This window comes from Stegodyphus dumicola, chromosome 6 (genome assembly GCF_044657685.1).
Source record: "Stegodyphus dumicola isolate Sdum_Otavi_A_Nest chromosome 6, ASM4465768v1".
Lineage (NCBI taxonomy): Eukaryota > Metazoa > Arthropoda > Arachnida > Araneae > Eresidae > Stegodyphus > Stegodyphus dumicola.
In genome coordinates, this window is record NC_140773.1 from 72,264,286 (window position 1) to 72,284,462 (window position 20,177).

General features: G+C 32.3%; 1 protein-coding gene across 2 annotated transcripts in view; it reads left to right on the plus strand.

Moving 5' to 3' along the window:
* LOC118191452 (BAR/IMD domain-containing adapter protein 2-like) overlaps window positions 1-20,177 on the plus strand; it is a 509,223-nt gene that overhangs the window by 392,872 nt on the left and 96,174 nt on the right. For both annotated transcript variants that reach the window (XM_085818518.1, XM_035362253.2), the window contains exons 5-8: window positions 3,593-3,664; window positions 7,345-7,473; window positions 13,059-13,124; window positions 17,045-17,131. In XM_085818518.1, the coding sequence (XP_085674644.1) occupies window positions 3,593-3,664; window positions 7,345-7,473; window positions 13,059-13,124; window positions 17,045-17,131 (354 nt within the window). The remainder of the gene's footprint in view (window positions 1-3,592; window positions 3,665-7,344; window positions 7,474-13,058; window positions 13,125-17,044; window positions 17,132-20,177) is intronic.

Here is a 20,177-nt window from a genome sequence, read left to right on the forward strand (position 1 = left end):
TATTTCAGGAAAAAATAATTCTTGAGACTTAAATTCTGATTCAAACATCATAATAGGAGCAATTTGAACCCAATCTTCATCATATTTTGGAAATCTACTACATCTTAAAACAGTAGATGATACGGAGAAGTGAGTCTTTATACGATACTTGAATGTGAGCCAGCGGGAATGTTCGATGCGTTTAGAAGGAAGCATGGGAGAATATCAAAAGTTTTTGGTTCCTAAAAATGGTTCGATTTCAATTGAAATATTATTCGTTTATTGGCTAAAACGTAACTGCTGTGACATATGCACACCTCGTACTTCCAGGTGCTTAAAGAGATCTGCCTGTTTGTTCAGAGACAAAATGGACAACAGACCTCTGGAAGAAAGGTGCAGCGACGGGGGGGGGATTCCGCTGCACCTTTTTTCCAAAGGTCTGATGTTCATTGGTCTATTATAATTGGCTGAATTACTGAAGCCAAATGGCTTCAGTAATATAAAAAAAATAAGTCTTACTTAAATGCATTAGTTTTATTAGTATTAATTATAATAATAAATATTTAATAAAACTTTTCATGCAAGAAATATTCCATAAATAAATAAAATATTTTTTTCTATCCGAACTACTGAGAATCCTGCTACTTTTATGACCTTTTAAGGACCTAATAACTTCTTAAATTCTTTTCTTCACTACTATTGTTTCATGAAACTTACCACATTACCACTAAGAGAAAATTTTAAAGGCATTTTCTCTCAGATGAATTTGGACAAAAATAAATGAAACTGAGATCGTCTTCCCTCACACTGTGATAAAGATACAGGTGTAAATATGCGTTTCAGAAGAGTTCATTGGATGTATTAATGTTGAGTAGTAGACCCCAGATAATTGAGTAAATAATGGTGTACATTGTTTCTTCAATGTATGGAAAGAAATAATTCAATTTTTGTATAGAATTTCCTCTCATTGCCATTCAGTTTAGTTTTGCTATGCTTACTGTATATAAAAAAATGTGCATTTTGGCGAAGACTAGATTTTAAATATTTCGAAAAAAGGATACTTTTTGGATGAATAAACTCCAAATTCAGACTTCAGATTTATGTCGTTAAAAATAAAACTATATATTCAGAAAATTCCAAACGCTTACAACAAGGAGCCTTTGCCGTTGACAGAAAATTTATCATTTATAAAGAAAATAATAGGAAGCATAAATCGTAACACCATTCTTTAAATAAAATCTAAATTAAAATATTAAAATATACATTAAATAAGCAATTCTAGATTAGATTAGAATTAAAATTTTTAAATAATGTTGGTAAATTTTGTTAAAAGCAGTATTCTTCAAAATATTATAACTCAAAAGACAATAAAATACCAGGATAATTTTTGTAAAACTAATTTGAAGATAACGATTCAAAACGCAGCACGTGCTAACCAAGTCGGCTTCATAAGTTCTTTGCATTGTGACACCAAATTTGTATTTTCTATAAAGTAACTTTATCGCTTTTTAAATCTGCTATTGTGAATAACCCTCCTGATTTGACAATGACCTCCATGAATTCACAGTGGCCAAAATGGAAAAGCATGCGCCTGTCAGTGGCCAGAGGCCTGACATATACAGAGAACTTTCAGTTGAGCAGTACTTTTAGTGTCTCTGTGCCAGAAACAGCATTACAAAAATTACTACTAATACCCTGCTAACTACTACACCGAAAAAGATGGTGTATACAAATGTATGCTAAATTACATTCAAATATGAGTTACGAATTCCTCAAGAATTAAAATAATTAAAAACCACCGTTTTTAGTGCCTGAGCAAGGAATTGTAAAAATGGAATTTTATGAATTAACTAAGAGAAAATATTATAAAATGGAATTTCTACAAAATTTGAGCAGATTTGCAATTACAAGGATTCGATCAAAAGTAGTGGCAACACGTCAAGAATTCTGAAAGGGCTTTATTTCCATAGGTTAATAGACAATATTCCCTGAATATAATTACTTGAAATGTGTACCGCTTTATGCCAGATTACTAGAAGACGTCACACTCCACTTTTGTCGAAGCTTCACAGAAAACATTATAAGCTAGGACAGCCTCTTCTGTCGTCATAATGGATCCCTTACTGTGGTTCTTTTATTTTGACCAAGAAATTATAGTCACAAGGACTCATATGACGGTAATACAAGAACTTCTGTAAGTTTGCCGTTACAGGAGATCTGTGACAACGCTTGCATTATGACACCGCACATTGTTATGGAGGATGACACGATTTATCTCCTGAGACGTCATCTGTGTCCAGATGTGTCCATCTGGGTTATCCATAAGGGGATGACACTTATTGGAACGACTTGTATCACTATCCAAAACAATGTGCGGTGTTATAATGCGAGCCCTGTCGTGGAGTTATGCGACGATGGTGATAGAAAGTACGAGAACAGCAGCCGTATTCACCTGATATGATTCCATGCGACTAAGATTTCTTAGTCAAAATGAAAGATCTATTGCAAGAAATCCCATCATCTTCCATTAAGGTGCACGGTTTCATTATGCAAACGTTGCCACGCTCGCTTCAAAGCATCACCAAAAATGGCGTATAACGTCTCCCAGAAATTTTGCAGAAGGGCGTAGCTATGTCAGGCAATTATATCGAAGAACTGAAAGTATTCATAAAATGTAATTAAATGTCTTTAGAATTACCAATGTCTTGCCACTGCATTTTATTCAAACCTTGTAAATGAATGGGGAAAGAGTGTGAAAAGTACATTGTGATTATTTTTAAATGGTAGAACATTCTTTATTATGATCTTTTTGCGGGGACGGGTTCTAATCATTATTTAGTATTCGTTTAACTGTTCATTATAGCCGGTCAATCTTCTTACTGATGCGCATGTTTTGCGATAGTGCCAACATAAGTTCTGGCTAAATTTAATTTTTGAAATATATTTAAAATTTTGTCTAGAATAATTGCGCCTAAAATTGCTTTTAAGCACCCTGTAAGATTTATCTCTACTTTTCCACATACACTAACTTAGATCCTACAGTGAACCTGGCGGATTCTCGCACAGGCGTGAATTAAATACCAGCACAGAAGAAGGGTACAAAATAACCCTTTAATAAATCAAACTAAATTAACAGAAAGCACGGATTTCGTGCATTACAAAACACCGTTCGCTTGCGGCGGTAACTAAACGTAGATTATAATACAAATTAAACCTGAAAAATAAATGAGTGCAAAAACGCACTTCAAAATTATTCCTAAGAGATGGACTCACAGGAATCTAACCGGCGTGATACGAAACTGATAAGGCCAAGAGGCTTACTAGCGTGACCGCGAAATAACAACGAAACGTGCGCTTGGCTAGCGAAACACGCTCTGAATAAACTGAGATAATCACACGTTTAAATAGCACTTGACTTAACTTTAAATTTATATCCTGGCGAGAGAAGTGATAGGAAGTTGAGAAGTTGAGGACAGGAAAACTTACAATAAATTTGTGATGCAAAATAAGAAAATCCCTACAACCATTTTCATAATCTTAATTTCAATGTTTATTCAGTATAAAAATAGAAACTTATATGTTATTTTAATTTATTGTTTTACTCTTATTTCAGCTCAAAGCCTTTTATGTGGACTTATTACTTCCATTAGAATCAAATTTGGAAAAGGATACGAAAGTCGTTGCGGTAAGAAACTTTTTTAAGTTACGTGCACTCTTTTAAGTTACGTAGTACCTAAATTAATAAATTGGGATAAGTTCAGAAAATAAAAAAAAACAAAAATTATTTTTATTTCTTCATTTCTAAAGCAGAGTAAGTTCAAAAACGCTAATTCCATCTAAGCCAGAGTTTTGTTTTTACACACACAAAATATATACACAATAAAAGGGGGCCTGCTTAATGTAGTTTCTGCTCAACTCTGCTGAAGAAATTTCTTATTTCAGTACACCCTCTAAACATATCCGAAGAAACCAAATTATTTCGGCACATACTTATTAATAAGGCCTCCAGTATTTAAAGGTTGCCAAATAAAATTCTATGTGAAAGTTTTCTAAATTTTAATAAAACAGAAATTGCGTCCAACAGAGATACCAAAGCGAAATGAGACCAATCTCTTTTTTATGTGCATGTATTATTAACTCTATCCAACTATCAATTCAGCTTGAAAAAGTAAGTGGTACCTGCCGTTCGACAAATATTCTAGATAGAATATGCTATTATGGACAAAAGGGTTGGGGACCCCTAGACCAAAAAGACAATTTCTGCTTTTCAGAATTTCATTCTTAATTTAGATTATTAAGTTTTATTATTAGTCCAAAGGGATTTGAATCCCGAAGGACTATTAGTTTCGTTTTGGCATTTTGCGTCGGACTCATAAATGTCGGTTCACTTTTCAAACTGTTGCCACAAAATGTTAGAGTCCTGCATTATATTTGAAGAAATTAAATAATGAAAAATCTGCATAAATGTATGTATATTTCTCGTATTGTGATAAAACAACGGTACATAGAGTCATCGAATTTTGAATAACGTAATACTCCAACGAATATGAGCATGTGGAAGACCAAATTTGAAATTTGAAATTTGTTTTATGATCGATTTCCTATTTTTTAAAACTTTGACGAATTTTTGATTAACAAACTCAAGGATTTCAAAGCGAGCAATTGCAACGTTATGCAGAAAAAACATTTTTATCTCCGGCGCGTGAGTTTTTGTATCGGAAATTCTAAAGATATGCTCATTTTAAAACTATTTTGCGATATTCCTGTTGAATTGAATTTTATGGTTTAAGTACGAAGAACATGATGTTTAACAAATAAAGATAACGCACAAAACGTTAAAAAAACGTAATTTAATTTGGACGTAATTTAAAATCTGAAACATTTCAGATTTTTTTTTAATACTTTTATTTTATTTTATTTCTTCTTATATTTTTTTTTGCTCCATTTGCGGTGCCATTGTTATATTTGCTTATTTAGTAATACTATAACTCACTTGTGTAAGCCTCGTGATATACTCTGTGAAACAAGAGCAGTTGAAATTCTACTTAATAAAAAACGTAATGTACTGTAAAGAAATTTTCCTAATCATAAATAATTGTAAGAGCTCGAACCTGGGTATTTGACAAAAATTAAACATTCAACCTATATGATTAAACTTGTTAAATTATTATTTGGAAAGTGAATTTCACGGATTCAGTAATTAACAAAGAAAATCGAATTATAGTACCTGATTTATTTTTAACACAATACTAAACTAAGAACTTTGTTTTATACGTATGATCTTTGCACAGTGAGGATTCGAGATATGTAGTGCCAGCCATTCAGGAAAATATTTCTACGGATTTATCGGAATATATTTTGGGAATTTGTGACAGTTGGGAAAACTTGCCCATAGACCGCGTGATCTAGAAGTATCGGAAAAACTAAGTTGGATCATGCCAAAAATGTGTGACTGCTTTCATTTTATTTGATTATGACAAAGCAAGCTAAGGCTGTTTGCCTACGTCGGGGCTCTTGTCAGAAAAACTGGCTCGTATGCACATTACAAATGGAAAAAACCACGAAAACTGCCATGCACCTAGCCGTTTGGTCCGGAATCGAATCCATGTTTAACTAACAGTGTTTAACGACTTTACCACACAGCTACCAGTGGGCTAGAAAATGCATGAAATTTGCGTGGTTATTAATCGATTTTGTCATTTGCTACCGCAATAGCTACAAATCTGTTTACGAAACGTTTCGTTTTTATACCTATAATCATAAATGTATAATTATATAATATTTTTTCTACCATACTAAGAATTGTTGAAATAGATATTGACAAGCAGTGGAAATCTTTTGTATGAAAAATGGACCAAACTTTTGTATGTTTGCAATAGAAGTTTAAATATATTTCGTTTTGGTACTACTTTGCCTATAACTAATATATTCTTTCTTACCTAATGCATTGTAATAATAAAATACATAATACGTAATAAAATATGTATTATATTGTAATACATGTTCTTGGAAGGTTTCAATTTAATAGTTTCTCTTAACTTCTGAATAGTTTTCATAGTTAAGAGAAATCAAAAACAACACTCGGAGTTTCAGTCGTTCGAAGTGTCCAACTCCGTAAATCCTCAGTTAAAATATTAGTTGCATTATTCATAGCATAAGCATAAGGAAATTCTCAGATTAAAGCAAACTAAATGAGCATAAATTAAGAGTCCATAAACATTTCCATACAAGAGCCATTACAAATACAGTGTACTTTAAATTTTAATAAGCGTATTCCAAGCACTTCATGCGATACCCCACTGTTATATTTCTTCCACGTAATCTTCATTTTTCTGTATAATGACTGTCATACTCTAGTGATTTCAAAGATTTAATATTGTACTTAATAAGTCGTTTTTTAATGTTACCTAATGCTCAAGGTACCAGATGATTTAGATCCTCCAGAAGTGGTAATCTCTATCATTTCTATAAAACATGTATTCTGATCTACTAAGAGATCATTACAACGCTCATATACAGCGCATTTTCCTACGTAAGGTCTTCAGCCTGATGAAGAACCATTGATAGTACCATATCTTCTGCATGGGCCATTTCAGCTACTCTTTAATAATATACTACTCTACCAAAAATAATTATTGCAGTTAAACTTCAGTGGGAGATAGAATATTGACACATTTTGGTAAACTATTTAGCTGGCGAAATTAATAACTAAGATTCCACTAAGAGACGTAGGAAACCAGAATAAATATTAAACCATTGGCGTTGTCTTTATACATTAAAAACTAATCTAGGGAAGACACTTTTTTACATGTTTCCGACACTTCGTAGTCTTGCCATTTTATGAGATTCATTTTAAGTGGCATTAATTGTTCAAAATATATTTACGAAATATTACGCTTTTAAGAAATGAAAATACTTTAAATATCGCTCGTTACAAAATAAATGTTCTGAAAATATCGCTTATTACAAAATAAATGTACAAAGTATTTCTCTGTTAAGAAACGAGATCTGTGTTCTTTTCGCATGAAAATACATAGAAATATTTTATAAAACTAATATAAATCTAAGATTAAATTTTATCTAAATTTTAAGAGAAAATGTCTATGCAGTTTGTTGTATCCTCTAGTATATGTATGTACCTCTAGTATGTTGTATGTACCTCTAGTATAAATCCAGCATTGGACATTTTTCAGTTTACAGCTAAATCTTTTATGAATTAACTACAATTCTTATGTGGCTGAAAATGTTATTTATTATTTTTAAATCATAAAAATGGGGAGCAAAATGTCTTTGAAATGCATAACTGTATATCAAATGAAACACTGCCTTTCTCTCAAACTACTTTTTTTTCTTTTCCACCGTTAGGGAGAGCACAAGCGTTTTCTGCAACAGCACAAGTGTCACCACGATTCCTACCAAAAGGCCCTATCCATGTGCAAAAAGCATAAGAAAAGGAGCAGAACTAGTATCTGCAGCATAGGTAAAGATGTCAAAGTAAGTTTTATCTTTTATTTCACAATGCCGCGAAGCGTCGATATAATAACGACTAAGGAATGACTTTAATATCCTTTGAATCGATTGACTGTAGTCTGTTATTGCAAGGAATATCATCTTTTCTCGCAGAGCGGTGGTAGATAACGGTATCACTTTACGTGTGATTCGTTTCAGATGAATTATGAGCTTTGGCTGTGGAAGTGGTGTTCTAGTTTTTTCCACATCCTTTGTTTCATTTAAAATTCCGCAGTTTTTTATTATGAGTTATAATTCTATTCCATGCAAATTCAATTTATTTATTTATTTTTTTTTTTTTTTTTTGTCGTACATAACGTTACATCGGTTTCATAAAGGACTTTTTTAGGCACAAAAAGTAATTTTTATCGTGTAACGCAAATATAAATTGCTTACGAAAGGTTTTATATTTGTTTATCCGTTTCGAACTGCAGTTTAATTCTCACGACTATTTCATACATAGGCCTTATAAGGTATTTCTACCGCCTTCTTAGCATGCCTTTCTTAGTGTAGTGGTCAGCACGCTCGGTACGTATTCGAGAGGCCCGTGTTTCGAGTCCCGGCGAAGGTGTTGCTCATTTTTTCTCTCTCCTACTTAAAAAAATATACATAATGTCTCTACTGTGTCGCCCGAACTAAAAGGGTAGTGGATGATGATTCTCCACCCCCAGGATTTGGCGACTATATCCCCTAATCACCAGTCGCCCTTTAAAGGGAGAGCATATAAGGTATTTCTCCCGCCTTCTTAGCATGTCTTCATAGTGTAGTGATCAGCACGCTTGGCGCGTATTCGAGAGTGCCATATATTCTGATTAGCGCGCGTTTTCCATTTGGTTACACTCTCTCTAAACTATTACTACGCTCGGTTGTATTTCAGGTCCTTGATAGCTTTGCCAGTTAGTTAACATTTAGGGGCCGACTCCTTAGAATTTCGATAGTTTCAGCTATATCTATTTAGTTAAGCATTGGTTAAGTTTTATTTCTGAGTACTCTTGAGTTCAAGCCCAAGTAGAGGCCAAGTAGAGGCTTCTGTAAGATCTAAGAAAGGAGCCGATTGTACAATTCTTACTTTGAGAAATAAAGGATAATTAACCCTTCTTGACATTACGTTTCTGTTTCAGAACTAAAGCGATTATTCGCTCACCAGTTCACGAGATTTCTATACACTTAGCTAGAGAGGAAATGTTGGAACTCCACAACCTAATCATTTATTTGTTTATTTATTTATTTATCATAATTCGAAGGAAATATGTTATTTCCATATAACATTTAAATCCTTGTCCTGACGGAATTGACGAATGCAATTCGATATAAAATAATCAATAAGAATCTTTGACCAGTGTTGCACTGCGCAAAATACAAAACCTCTCATTTATACTCCCCGCTGCCTCGCACAGAGTGGATCCTCAGAGTATTATTATTTGGCATAGAATAAGACCTTTAATTTATCTTTCAAATTTATTGTTTTTAAGAAACAAAGCAATCTGAAAGTAATGCGTTCTCACTTCGGAAACCAATGCACATTCCCAGAAGCCATTTCTAAGCGTGTTACCATTCAGCCAGTCGTAAAGTTATTGAATTATTTTTCTTATTTATTGTCTTTTATTCATTAACAAATTTAGCGATTTTAAAGCAGTATGTTGCCATTCAGGAAACAAAAGACCCTTTATTTATCTTTCATAAAGTTTATTTTGTTAAATGTAGAAAGTTTATTTTCAAATTTAAATTTTGTCCGCTACTTACAATTTTCAGCTAGCCGGTGAAACAACGTTACACTCTGAAATATTAAACTGTAATCTGAAATCTCCAAATTGCTGTCTCCTTGAGCATAATTACTCAGATTCAATCTTTTTTTCCAGAATAATCGAGGTTCTTTGATACTGTATTACATTTTAAAAAGCCTCAAAATAGTATCGAAAATAACATTTTAGAAAGAACGTTAAAATAAAAAAAGAGTTAAAACTTAAATTTGGAAAACATGTTATTTCTATTGTATGTATTGTCTCCGAAATGTAATTGCATTTTAGTTGCAGTTTTTGAGTTTTGTTAAGATAATTTTCATCTCCTGATTATTTATAATCTAACAAAATCTGGGTAGAAATAAAACATTTTATTCGGCCAGCTGACAAATTGCTTATGCTGCTAAAATTATTTTTCGACAAATATATTCCTAAGTTTCTGTTTGTTGAAGAATGCTGATTTCTTTCTAAAAAACACCATTCTATTCTCCTCTACACCATTCAATTATATTTGAAAGAAAAATAATACCATGATAAAATAATAAAATGCCTTAATATTCTATCCCATTAAGAAACAAAAGACCAGAATTTTCTTTGGAACTAGAGGCGAAAATGTGAGGCTCAAAGCTACGTTAATTGCTGAGATTTTCTTCAGTCTTTGTTAAAAATATGCTGAACGTTTTGAGGAAATTTTGGTGTAAGTCGAAATTTCCTCTTAATTACTTCCTTACTTTTACTGATGTATATAATCAAATATCCTTTCTAATCTCTTTACTCAGATTTAATAAACTAAATATTTTACTATTCATTATTCCGCCGCGTTTTGATCGAAAATGACATTGTTGCATTAAATATACTTTGTAAAGCATAGCATATGAACATAAATGTTCTTTATTGGAGCTACGTAATATATGACGTTTTGAATATCTTTTATTAATCGTAAAAAAGACTTCAAACGTTTAGAAGACATATGCTCAATACGTAACAACATAAAAACCCGTTGCTAATATCATCGCCTTTACTATATAGCCAACAAATAACGTATCTAATTCCTTTTACTGACAGCAGAAAAGATGGAAAATTTTAATAGCATTGTAGTTACCTAATTGTTACCTACCCATTCACTATGCCTTAACGAAACTTAATAAAAAGCAGAATTCTGTTGTTCTTGACCAATATACTAATTGACATGAAAAAGCATTTTTACAATAAATGTTATTAACCTTCTCGATGACAATCGTAACATTTAGCGAGTGATCAGGCGACTGAACCAAATTACAGGTGCAAGTGAGGCATTTTGTTAAATTCCAGAACAGGATGCGTACTCCTGCATATTTGCAGTGATAGATTATTAAATGAAATTTATCCTTCTATTCAAAATTAAGATAATTTTCACATTTCATCTATTTTATCCTAAACTGATGGACGGATTTTAACCCAATTTGATATGTATATAGGCTAAAGTAATGCAATATATATATATATATATATATATATATATATATATATATATATATATCATAGAGCAGGCATGAATACACACGCAGGAAGATCAGTTCCTTTCACCAGGCAAGGTCTTTACAAAGCACTTCTATTCTTTATTAGAAATCGTGTTAAATTTTTAATAATATCTAATAAAACAAATTCATATCCTTCTTCATTTATTCTTTGTGATAACTTATTTTCAAATTGATTGTAAACCAGCTGTTTTAAATCGTAATACTTTCTTTGAAGTTGCATATGCGCAATGCATCTGCCAGAAGCATAAGTAATGAATTGCATAAAATAGCATAAACTCTGCATGTTGCTGCATTTCTTAAATAAAGAGGAAAGTATATTACTGACATCTCTGGCAAGTGAGAAAGATTTGAAACGCATTTATCTGTTGAAGAAAGTTAAACAATATCATAAGAGCTAATTGCACTATTTAGCATCAAAGACCATAATGATCGAAAAACAAAACGGCATTTTGAATTATCAAATTTACAATATAGGAACTCAAAGGAGAAATAAAGTTCCTGCTTGCTTAAGGGAAGATGGAAGAATCAAAGAAGGACTTCTTGCTTGTTACAGAATACCTAAAAAACTGATTGTACTGCACAAGGCAGTCGGAAGTCATAAGCGCAGGGGAACAGTGAATTTGCAACACTATCCATTCACAAAACCTCCTACGATTTGTGAGTACAACCACAGAATAGCAATTCGCTTGCAGCCCTGATTTATCACTCTGAGATATCTTTGTAGTTCGCCCAGCAGAGAAAATATCTTCTTAGATTCTGCTTGGAGATAAAGAGTCATGTGAAGAATGAAAAACCCCTGCAAACTGGACACTGAAACTTCCGTACATAGTAAAATAAGTGCATCAGTAAATATGGTGAACATTTCTTGATATAATCAAAGGTTTTACAGATCCATGCTTTCTAATTTAAGAAACCTCAGGGTTGTGTTTATACGTATATATAAGTAATTCCTGTTTATAATAATAACAGTTTTCTGTAATATAGGTAATTCCTGTTTGTTCTCTTTTTTTGACACCTATTTCCTAGCCATGGTAATTGGCTAGAAAATAGGTGTCAAAAAAGAGAACAAATAGATGAGTCAAAAATTATGCTTTTTTTCCCTTGGGAAACTTAAATTATGATAATAAATAAAGCTGCGCGTGGATTTCGAAAAATGAATCTGGCATTCCAAGGAATATATAACTGAAGTTTCACGCCAATGGACAGAGTAGTGCCAGTTAAAAGTAGTAGGTTTTGCGTGACAGAAAGCATTTTCTCTATCCTGAAGAAAGACAGGTTATTTGTTCACTTGCATTTTATTACTTCCTTTTTATTTGTCGCTTTTATCCATCCATTTATCATTTTTATACATATATATATATATATATAGTAATTTATTTACTAAATAATATTGATTATATTATCTCCTTAGAATTATCTGAACAGAGTGAATCCATACTTAGTAAGTTCTATTTCGAAAGATGTTTTGAAGTAACTTGAATGTAAATTGTTAAAAATGTTTAACTGGGACTGGAATTAAATCATGAAACTAGAGCATTTTTTTGTTCACTGCTTTTTGTCTTTATAATTAGTATACACACAGTTTTCAGTCCTAAAATATAACTGGTAGAAAAAGTGTTTCCAAACCATAAAGTCTCAAAATGAAGCTCATGCTTTTCATTTGTTTAGAACACCAGAATTCGAACTTGAAGTTTAAGAAAGTTTTAGCAAGATATCTTGTTATGGGTTGTTATATATTGCTTGGAGGCTTCTCGAATGTTTGCTTTTTGATAAATGTCTTTTTCTGCATAAGAATATTGCAATGTGCACCCAGAATCATTGTTACTGATATAAAGTTATTTCTTGAAATTTCACGGAAATAATTTCTTCCAAATCCAGTTCTAAATAGAAAATATTCGTAAAAATGTATCTCAATTACTTTTACGCCCCTTTCTGAATAAAGAATTGCCTGCTTATGCAAAAAGGAAAGAGGAGGAACGAGCACTGATTTTGGCATTATTCTCGCAATTACCACTGAAAGTCATAACATAGCGCTGAAAGAATCGTTTTACTCTTTATAGAACTCCCTTTGTTCCGATTTTATTTCCCGATTGTTTCGGAGAAAACACTCTTACCCGGATTATTTCGAATTCCGTCCATTTCCACAGATGAGTAGGACGTTAAAGGCAATAGCTATCATTCTGGTATCAGTTTTTATGGTTGCATTTAAATACTTTAAAGAAACAGTTTCGCTGGGAATCTTTTATTTTTATGCAGTGTTTTTATATGCGTACCATCTTTATTTATCATTATTATGATTATTATCTTACAGCAATTGCATGCAATGGAGGACGAGAAGAAGAAATTAGATGGCTTTTGTGAGCAAAGTTTAAAGCAGGTAAATTAGCTTTTTCTTCATACATTAATGTAAAGGAAAAGAATTGGATTATGCATATTGGTTTTTATTGAATAAAACAAAAACACTTTTACTATCAATCCACTTGTGCAAGTTTATGTTCTTAGATATGGTTGAAGAGGTATTAAAAGAGAAATTTAGGTTTTTATATAGTATGCTGAAATTACAGCCGTAAAATTGATTTATATTCATAGAAGCAACGACGAAATAATGTGTTTTAGTTTGCTGTTCAGGAGAAAAATGTGAAACATTTTATTACATTAACAGATATCGTTGCATTATAAGAAATATGCACGAAAGCTTTTGCTTTTTGATTTATTTGGAGCAAATAACCCCATCAGACGTGAAACAAATTATCGCTAGGTCTGAAATAACTTCAAATCATGATAAGGTTTTAAATAACTTCTTTATTTAAACAGAAATCTAGAACGAAATTACACTTTATTGTGCTAACAGTATCAGCTACACCTCGCGGTAATGCAACTTAACCGAACAACCAAATAAAAATTAAAACGTGGAATAGTAGTCAAGCACATTAATGTTAATATACACCAAGCTGGTTCATTAATTATATCAGAGCGTCAGAATCAAATTGTCTGCAGAGAAGATAACGCAAAGATGAATAATTAAATCTATTTGAGCTGGCTGGAACTAACACGTAGCGTGCATTAAAAGCCAGAGGCGCGTTCTTTCTTAAAATCCAAAAACCGCAGTTTAAGTACCAACTATCTCATTTAGGAATACGAAACGGAGAAGTTAGAATACAGATCCAAATCATAACTGAGTAGTTTTAAAAAATAAACTTACAGTGTACCCAAAAATAACTGGAATTTAATTTAAGCAGTTGTATTATACATTAGTTTGATATAATTTAATTCATGTCAAAGTTTTTTCCTCCAGCATCGCAACAGTTTGTATAACGTTTTGCCTCTAATAAAAGTATAGAAACGATTCTGGGACTCTTGGCATGGATTCATGACATGCAAGATGAAGCTACGTAGTTTTCTGCACCCCATACACATCAATGAAATCCTTTTTTCAACAGTTTAATTGCTTTTCGAAAGCTTGCTATATATATGAAAGCAGGAGAAAGACCAGACTGAGCAAGAAGATATGGCGAGTAGCGTGAGTGAGATATAAGCACTATCCTGCTCTTCTCCGGGAATTGTCAACCAGACAACATTTCTTCAGAAATATGCTGAATCAAGGGTCTTCATAAGTAGCCTGTCACACCGCTTCAATGTTTTCCTGATTTCTATTATCTAATAACCGAATGTGAAATTCACGATGTAGCAGTTTTCATTTAATATATCACCATTTTTAAATCTGGAAAACTCCTAGTCACCAAAAAAAAAAAAAAAAAAAAAAAAGTCTTGCATAAGTTTTATTTTTTGTGATCTCCCATCACTAAAAGCTACGAGCAGAATAACTCTCAGATCACAAACTAGGACAAACCATTCTATCCAGAATCTAGATTAATGCCACTAGGTAAACAGGCTCTTGGAATACCAAGGCTGACAAGGTTTAATGGCCCGATCCATAATTACCAAATACTTGCTTAGAACTTTGTAACTCTGCTTAATTTTGAATCCCCGTGTACAGATCGGCACCACTGTTTCCTATCATTTCATGATCAAGTGCGTAATAAGTCATTGAAGTAAACGTTAGAAAATAGAGTCTACTTTAAATTTAGGTAAAACACAACCTTAGATTATTGTTACTTCAGTTTTTAGGATTATAGATAATTGCAAATTAATTAATGACGACTGAAAATATAGGAAGAATAATAATTTGAAACACACTTATTTCAGAAACACCTAATGACTTGGCTCAGATCTGTCGGCCTTTAGCATCGAATGGCTTCTAAATAACTCATTTCAGGCAATTAAAGCATCGCAAATTGCAGTTTGTCTTTTTGTATTGTTGTAACATATAATTATTGCCCAATAGGCATCATCATATATTCATTTATGTTTGAAGTCAGTATAAAGAGTATATCTCTTAAATAATAAATTATACAGAATGTCGAAATACCTACTACTTCTTACACATAACGTAAAATGAAGCAAACATTGGAACTACATTCCATGTATAAAAAGGCAACATTTATTTAATCATATAAGCCACAGCATTTAAAATTTTTTTCTAGTTTATTAAAATAAAATTTAATGGAAACTAATAACAAAAATAGTAAACGAAACTTAACGCTTAGAAACGGAGTGGTACTGTTTTCAGGTATGAAAAGAAAAATTTATTTAAATTATTGAAATATATCAATACATAGTTAATTTATTTTATTGAGAAAAATTGTACGTAAACCTATTAATAGTGTGAATACACTTGAGTCCATCTCCGCCATTTTCCTTCGGCTATAATAGACATATTAATTTTATTCAATAGTTGGATATTTATTCTCAGTTGTAAGAAGTAGCAATACATAATTTCATCAGAAGCATCAATTCAAATTAGTCTTCATGTGCCAACAATTAAGCAACATAAAGCAATAGAAAGTTTGAACGGACTAATTAGTCGGAACTACAGCAGGATGCTATACGGAACGACTGTAAGTACGAGACACTTGATGAGTCAACTCATAATGAAGAGGAGTAAGCAATAGTAAATGCGTGTGGTGGATAAAGGCTATTGCGCCACAGAACTTTAGGGAGCAATATATAGATAAAATTCCACGAAAGAAATCTTCAGCAGCGTTCTGTAAAGAAATGTTGGTGCTTACCTCAGTTTATTTTAACTAAGAAGAAACATTCAATAATTATTTGCCAAGAAAGAGATACCATCGTGGAGGCTGATGTTTATCTAAGGCATTGGGAAGTACCTCGAAAATAGCCATGTAGCTCGCCCGTTTACAAAGATTCGAAACCACCTGTTCGAACTACTGATTTTTAGTGGCTTTATGCATTTGCCTTTGGATATCTTTGATTGGTGTTTAAAGTAGCTAGTCACACAACCGACTTGAGCAGTTGTTACTAAAGTGTAATGTTTATGAACCTTGGCCCCCCAATCGGTTCACGGAAAAGAAGTTGATTTCTTAGCATAATTTTAATCCAGATATTATAAGCATGACATTTCGAGAAATTGTCTCATGTTGGGGACATTGTCACAGATTATAAAACCGATATATCATTCTTTATGACTCACTAATTTGGTATTTTACGACCCCGAAGTCGATGCGACATGTCCTATAATAAAAATTACATTGAATCAAACTTTTGAGGTGACAAACAGGAAAGGTTTCTTAATAAAAGAGACATTTTTAACTAAACCAAGCAATTTTATTAATAGAAGGAAAATCATATTTATTTTATGTTAATCTACAAGTTTTATATTATCACTTACTTAAAAATTGTACTGCAGCTATTAATCCTAGTGATTTCAGCAAAAAAAAAAAAAAATTGTCTGATGAAGTATATTTCTTTTTTCGAACTTAGACAATTTCTTACTTAGAAATTAGACCATTTCTTTCTAGACTGTCTTTTCTATCTCGAATTGCTAAGCGATATGATTGTACGGAATATGTAATTGAAAATATCTAAATGCCAAAGGATAGGATACAGAAAGCATAGGATATAAGCCCAGCTGCTAAGTGCATCTTCTGTTATTGATCCCATGGTCGAAACTGAATAGAACTCTTAAGGTTCAACGTTGCCATATTTGTCTATTTCCCTTCTTTAACCCTGAAGGGAAAACACAATTTGCTCCGCACCACCACCGTGGAATGGAGCACAGAAAGAAAAATAGTCTGGTTGATCTATTCTTCTCCATCTTCCCTGCTACTATTCTTTTTGTTTTTCTTGGGCAATCCATTTACATTATACCGACCGCTACGTGATAAATAACAGATTGTTTACGTTCGATTCTGTTTATTTTTTTACCCTTCTTTGCAGGCGATCACTCAAGAGCGCCGAAGATATGGGTTCGTATTGGAACGCCAGTGCTCCCTCGCGAAACACTACTTGGCATACCATACGAAGGTAATATTGGTTTTTTCTGTTTTCTTTTCTGTTGTTACGCTTGCAAACACATACTGCTCAGGGAAATCTGTTATGCCAAAATCAGCTGCTTCCCACTTTTGACTTATTTCTTTTTTTTAAATTTCTGTAACAGTATTACAAAAGTGCTCATTATCTGTTGAAGTAGGAACTATGAGAAATTTACAGACTATTTGTCGTAACGTGTTATTACAAAATTCAATTGTCGTCTAATATCTTTCGCACTTTTCGAAGACAAAGAATATATTTACAAAATTTGATATCAGGAATGACGAGCATAGTTAAATAAAAATCGCGGAACAAAGGCAGGGCAGCTGATTCAAAGTCAGTTCAAAAAACACTGGAAAGAGGAATAATTCCTATGGTATTTAATAGAAAAATATTAAAAATATTGTTAACAGTTTATTTGTATTTACAAGCAATTTAATTTAGGAGAAAAGTCATTTGGTTATGCAAATTAAAACAGTATCTGAAACAAAAAGAATTAAAGCAGTATCGAAATTATCGTAATTTCTTCCTTTCTAATGACTTTATAAGGACACTTATAAATAAATATTCATTAAGGAAACCAGAAAACATGTTGTATATGACATTAAGGAACGGTTTTTGTTTTTCAAGAGAACCTAAGTAGTACCATTGTGTTCGAATTGATGTAAAAAGTAGTCGATTGTAACTTCTTGTTTCTTACGCTACAATATTTACATTTTCGGGAATTCGTACAAATAAACTGCATATTGTTGTTGGTAAAATAACTTTATTGTAACATCATCTGCCATTGTTTGTTAATCCGTCCACACAATCACTGCGCTTACACCGCGTGATTGGCAATTTAAGCGGAATTTACTATGTACAGTCATTCAGAAAACACTTTTCATTTGACCAAATTACGTTCAAAGTTCTCTAATTTGAAGGACAAAATACAATGCAGGCAAAAGTGGATGTATATTTAATCAAACTTTTGTGCTGCTAATTCAAAATGCATAGATGAAAATTTATTTCAAACTGTCTTCGCAACCTATGTTTTTAGCTATGTAATAAGTTGTGGCCATTTAGCAAAAGAATAACATATTAAAATTCTTAATTTTGAATCTCTATTTGAAACTATTTAATTCTATAAATTATTCCTCTCGAACCATGGAATAATAAGACAACATAAAACATTTAAAAAATCTCGAAGTAATTTGTGTGTAGATTCATTAAATACAAATATAAACTCTGAAACTGAAGTACCTCCGTATCGTATGGAACACCAATATATATCCATGCAATAACTAAATTAAAACTTGAATCAAAGGTTGTGAAATGATCAAAAAATAATTTCAAACTCAATATATTTATTAGAAGTAAATGACAATTATAAAATACCTAGTCCTGATCAGAACAGATGAATAATTTTTAATTATTTTAACTATTTAAAATAAAAATTATATTAAAAAGCAGTTTTTTATTTTATTAAGTTTTAGTCTCATCATTACAAATCATATCATTCAATTAAAAACCATTTTTCAGCCATTTTAACCATGAGTAAAAACTGTTTTGCTTCCAAAATGTTTGTTAGTATCTATAACTTTTAGGTAATATATATTATTTTTTGTGTATAATCTCGTATAAAAAAATCAGATATTTTATCTTAATTATCTTCATTGGCACGTTTTATTCTCTCCAGTTTCGCTAGTGTATTATTGGTATGCGTTCTTTTGTTGAGTCAGTTTTGTTGTATCCAGCTCCATAATTTTAATTCGTTTCAGTGACTTGACTCTACGAAAAGCAGCTGTGCTTCACCTTTGTACAAATAATTAAAACAATTCCTTAACAATTATTAAACGCTTTGAAAATGTCAACCTGAACGATCACTACGCAGATGTACGCATTCGAAATCTCATAAATTTCGAGCTAGAAATTACATATAAAAACTTTTGTTAAGAAATATTATTTCTCCGCGTTGCATTTTTATCTTTGAAGAGTGTATGTTCAAAGTTTGACTCGACTGATTATCACGAAATAGTTTAAAAATGGCAAGGGTTTGACCATATCGATAAACACCATGAACGAGTTAAATAAAAGCGTATAAAAAGCATCAGGATGCCAATTTCAGTTGACCAAAATTCTAAAGTTTCCAAGCAAGCAGCTACTTAAGAAATTCACTTATGAGTTTTACAAAAATAAATAAATACGCTTTTGTGTATTTCATGTGCGAAATCTGCACATAATTCTCATTCAAGCATATGTTTATTCGGTTTGTTGTAATCATATTTAATTTAAAAGCACATATTTTGAGTAATAGTAATCAGCTTGCTATCATGATTCACATTATGCTTGAGAAGCCATTCTCTTACATCTTTACGAGTACAATTTGTAATTATTGGAAATGCACGGAAGTTTACTTAACATGTTTCAAAATAAGTCAGTTTCAACAGAATTTTAAAGCTGTCTTAAAATAAATGTATAATTTATTATCTTCTCAAAATTACCTTCCTTTAAGAGTCACTAATATCTTTAAATATGTAATGTATTCCATCGAATTTTGTTGAAATTTCGTTTAAGAATAAAGTGCAAAGATGGTCTTACAACACAAACGTGCAGTCATGAACATCAAATATCTCTACAATTTGATTTTACAGATATTGCAGCGATTAGGTGATGAATAGTTTAGAGGAAATCTCCCTGTTGTATTGCATATGGGCCTATTCCGGCTGCTAATATGAACGGGAATTCTATTGTAGCGTCGGGACGCTAGCGGCCGTTTAAATTCCCACTCAATCTTCGCCCTGAACACTGGTTGCAAGTGGACAAGCAGGACAAAGTGGCCTTTGTGCGATCCGGTCATTTCAAGATTAATTCCGGACCTTTATGCCTTGCTTCCTTCCTCCTGCAATCCTTCAAAAGCGAGTTTGTTGTCCGGCGACAGCTCCGGAGTACAATGTATGGAGAATTGCACATCTAAGCGCGAACGTGATTGGTAGAAGCTTGCGATTCCAACAATCTGATTTGTCCAGCTGCTTGGTTTAGTTTAGGAGCCATTTAATTG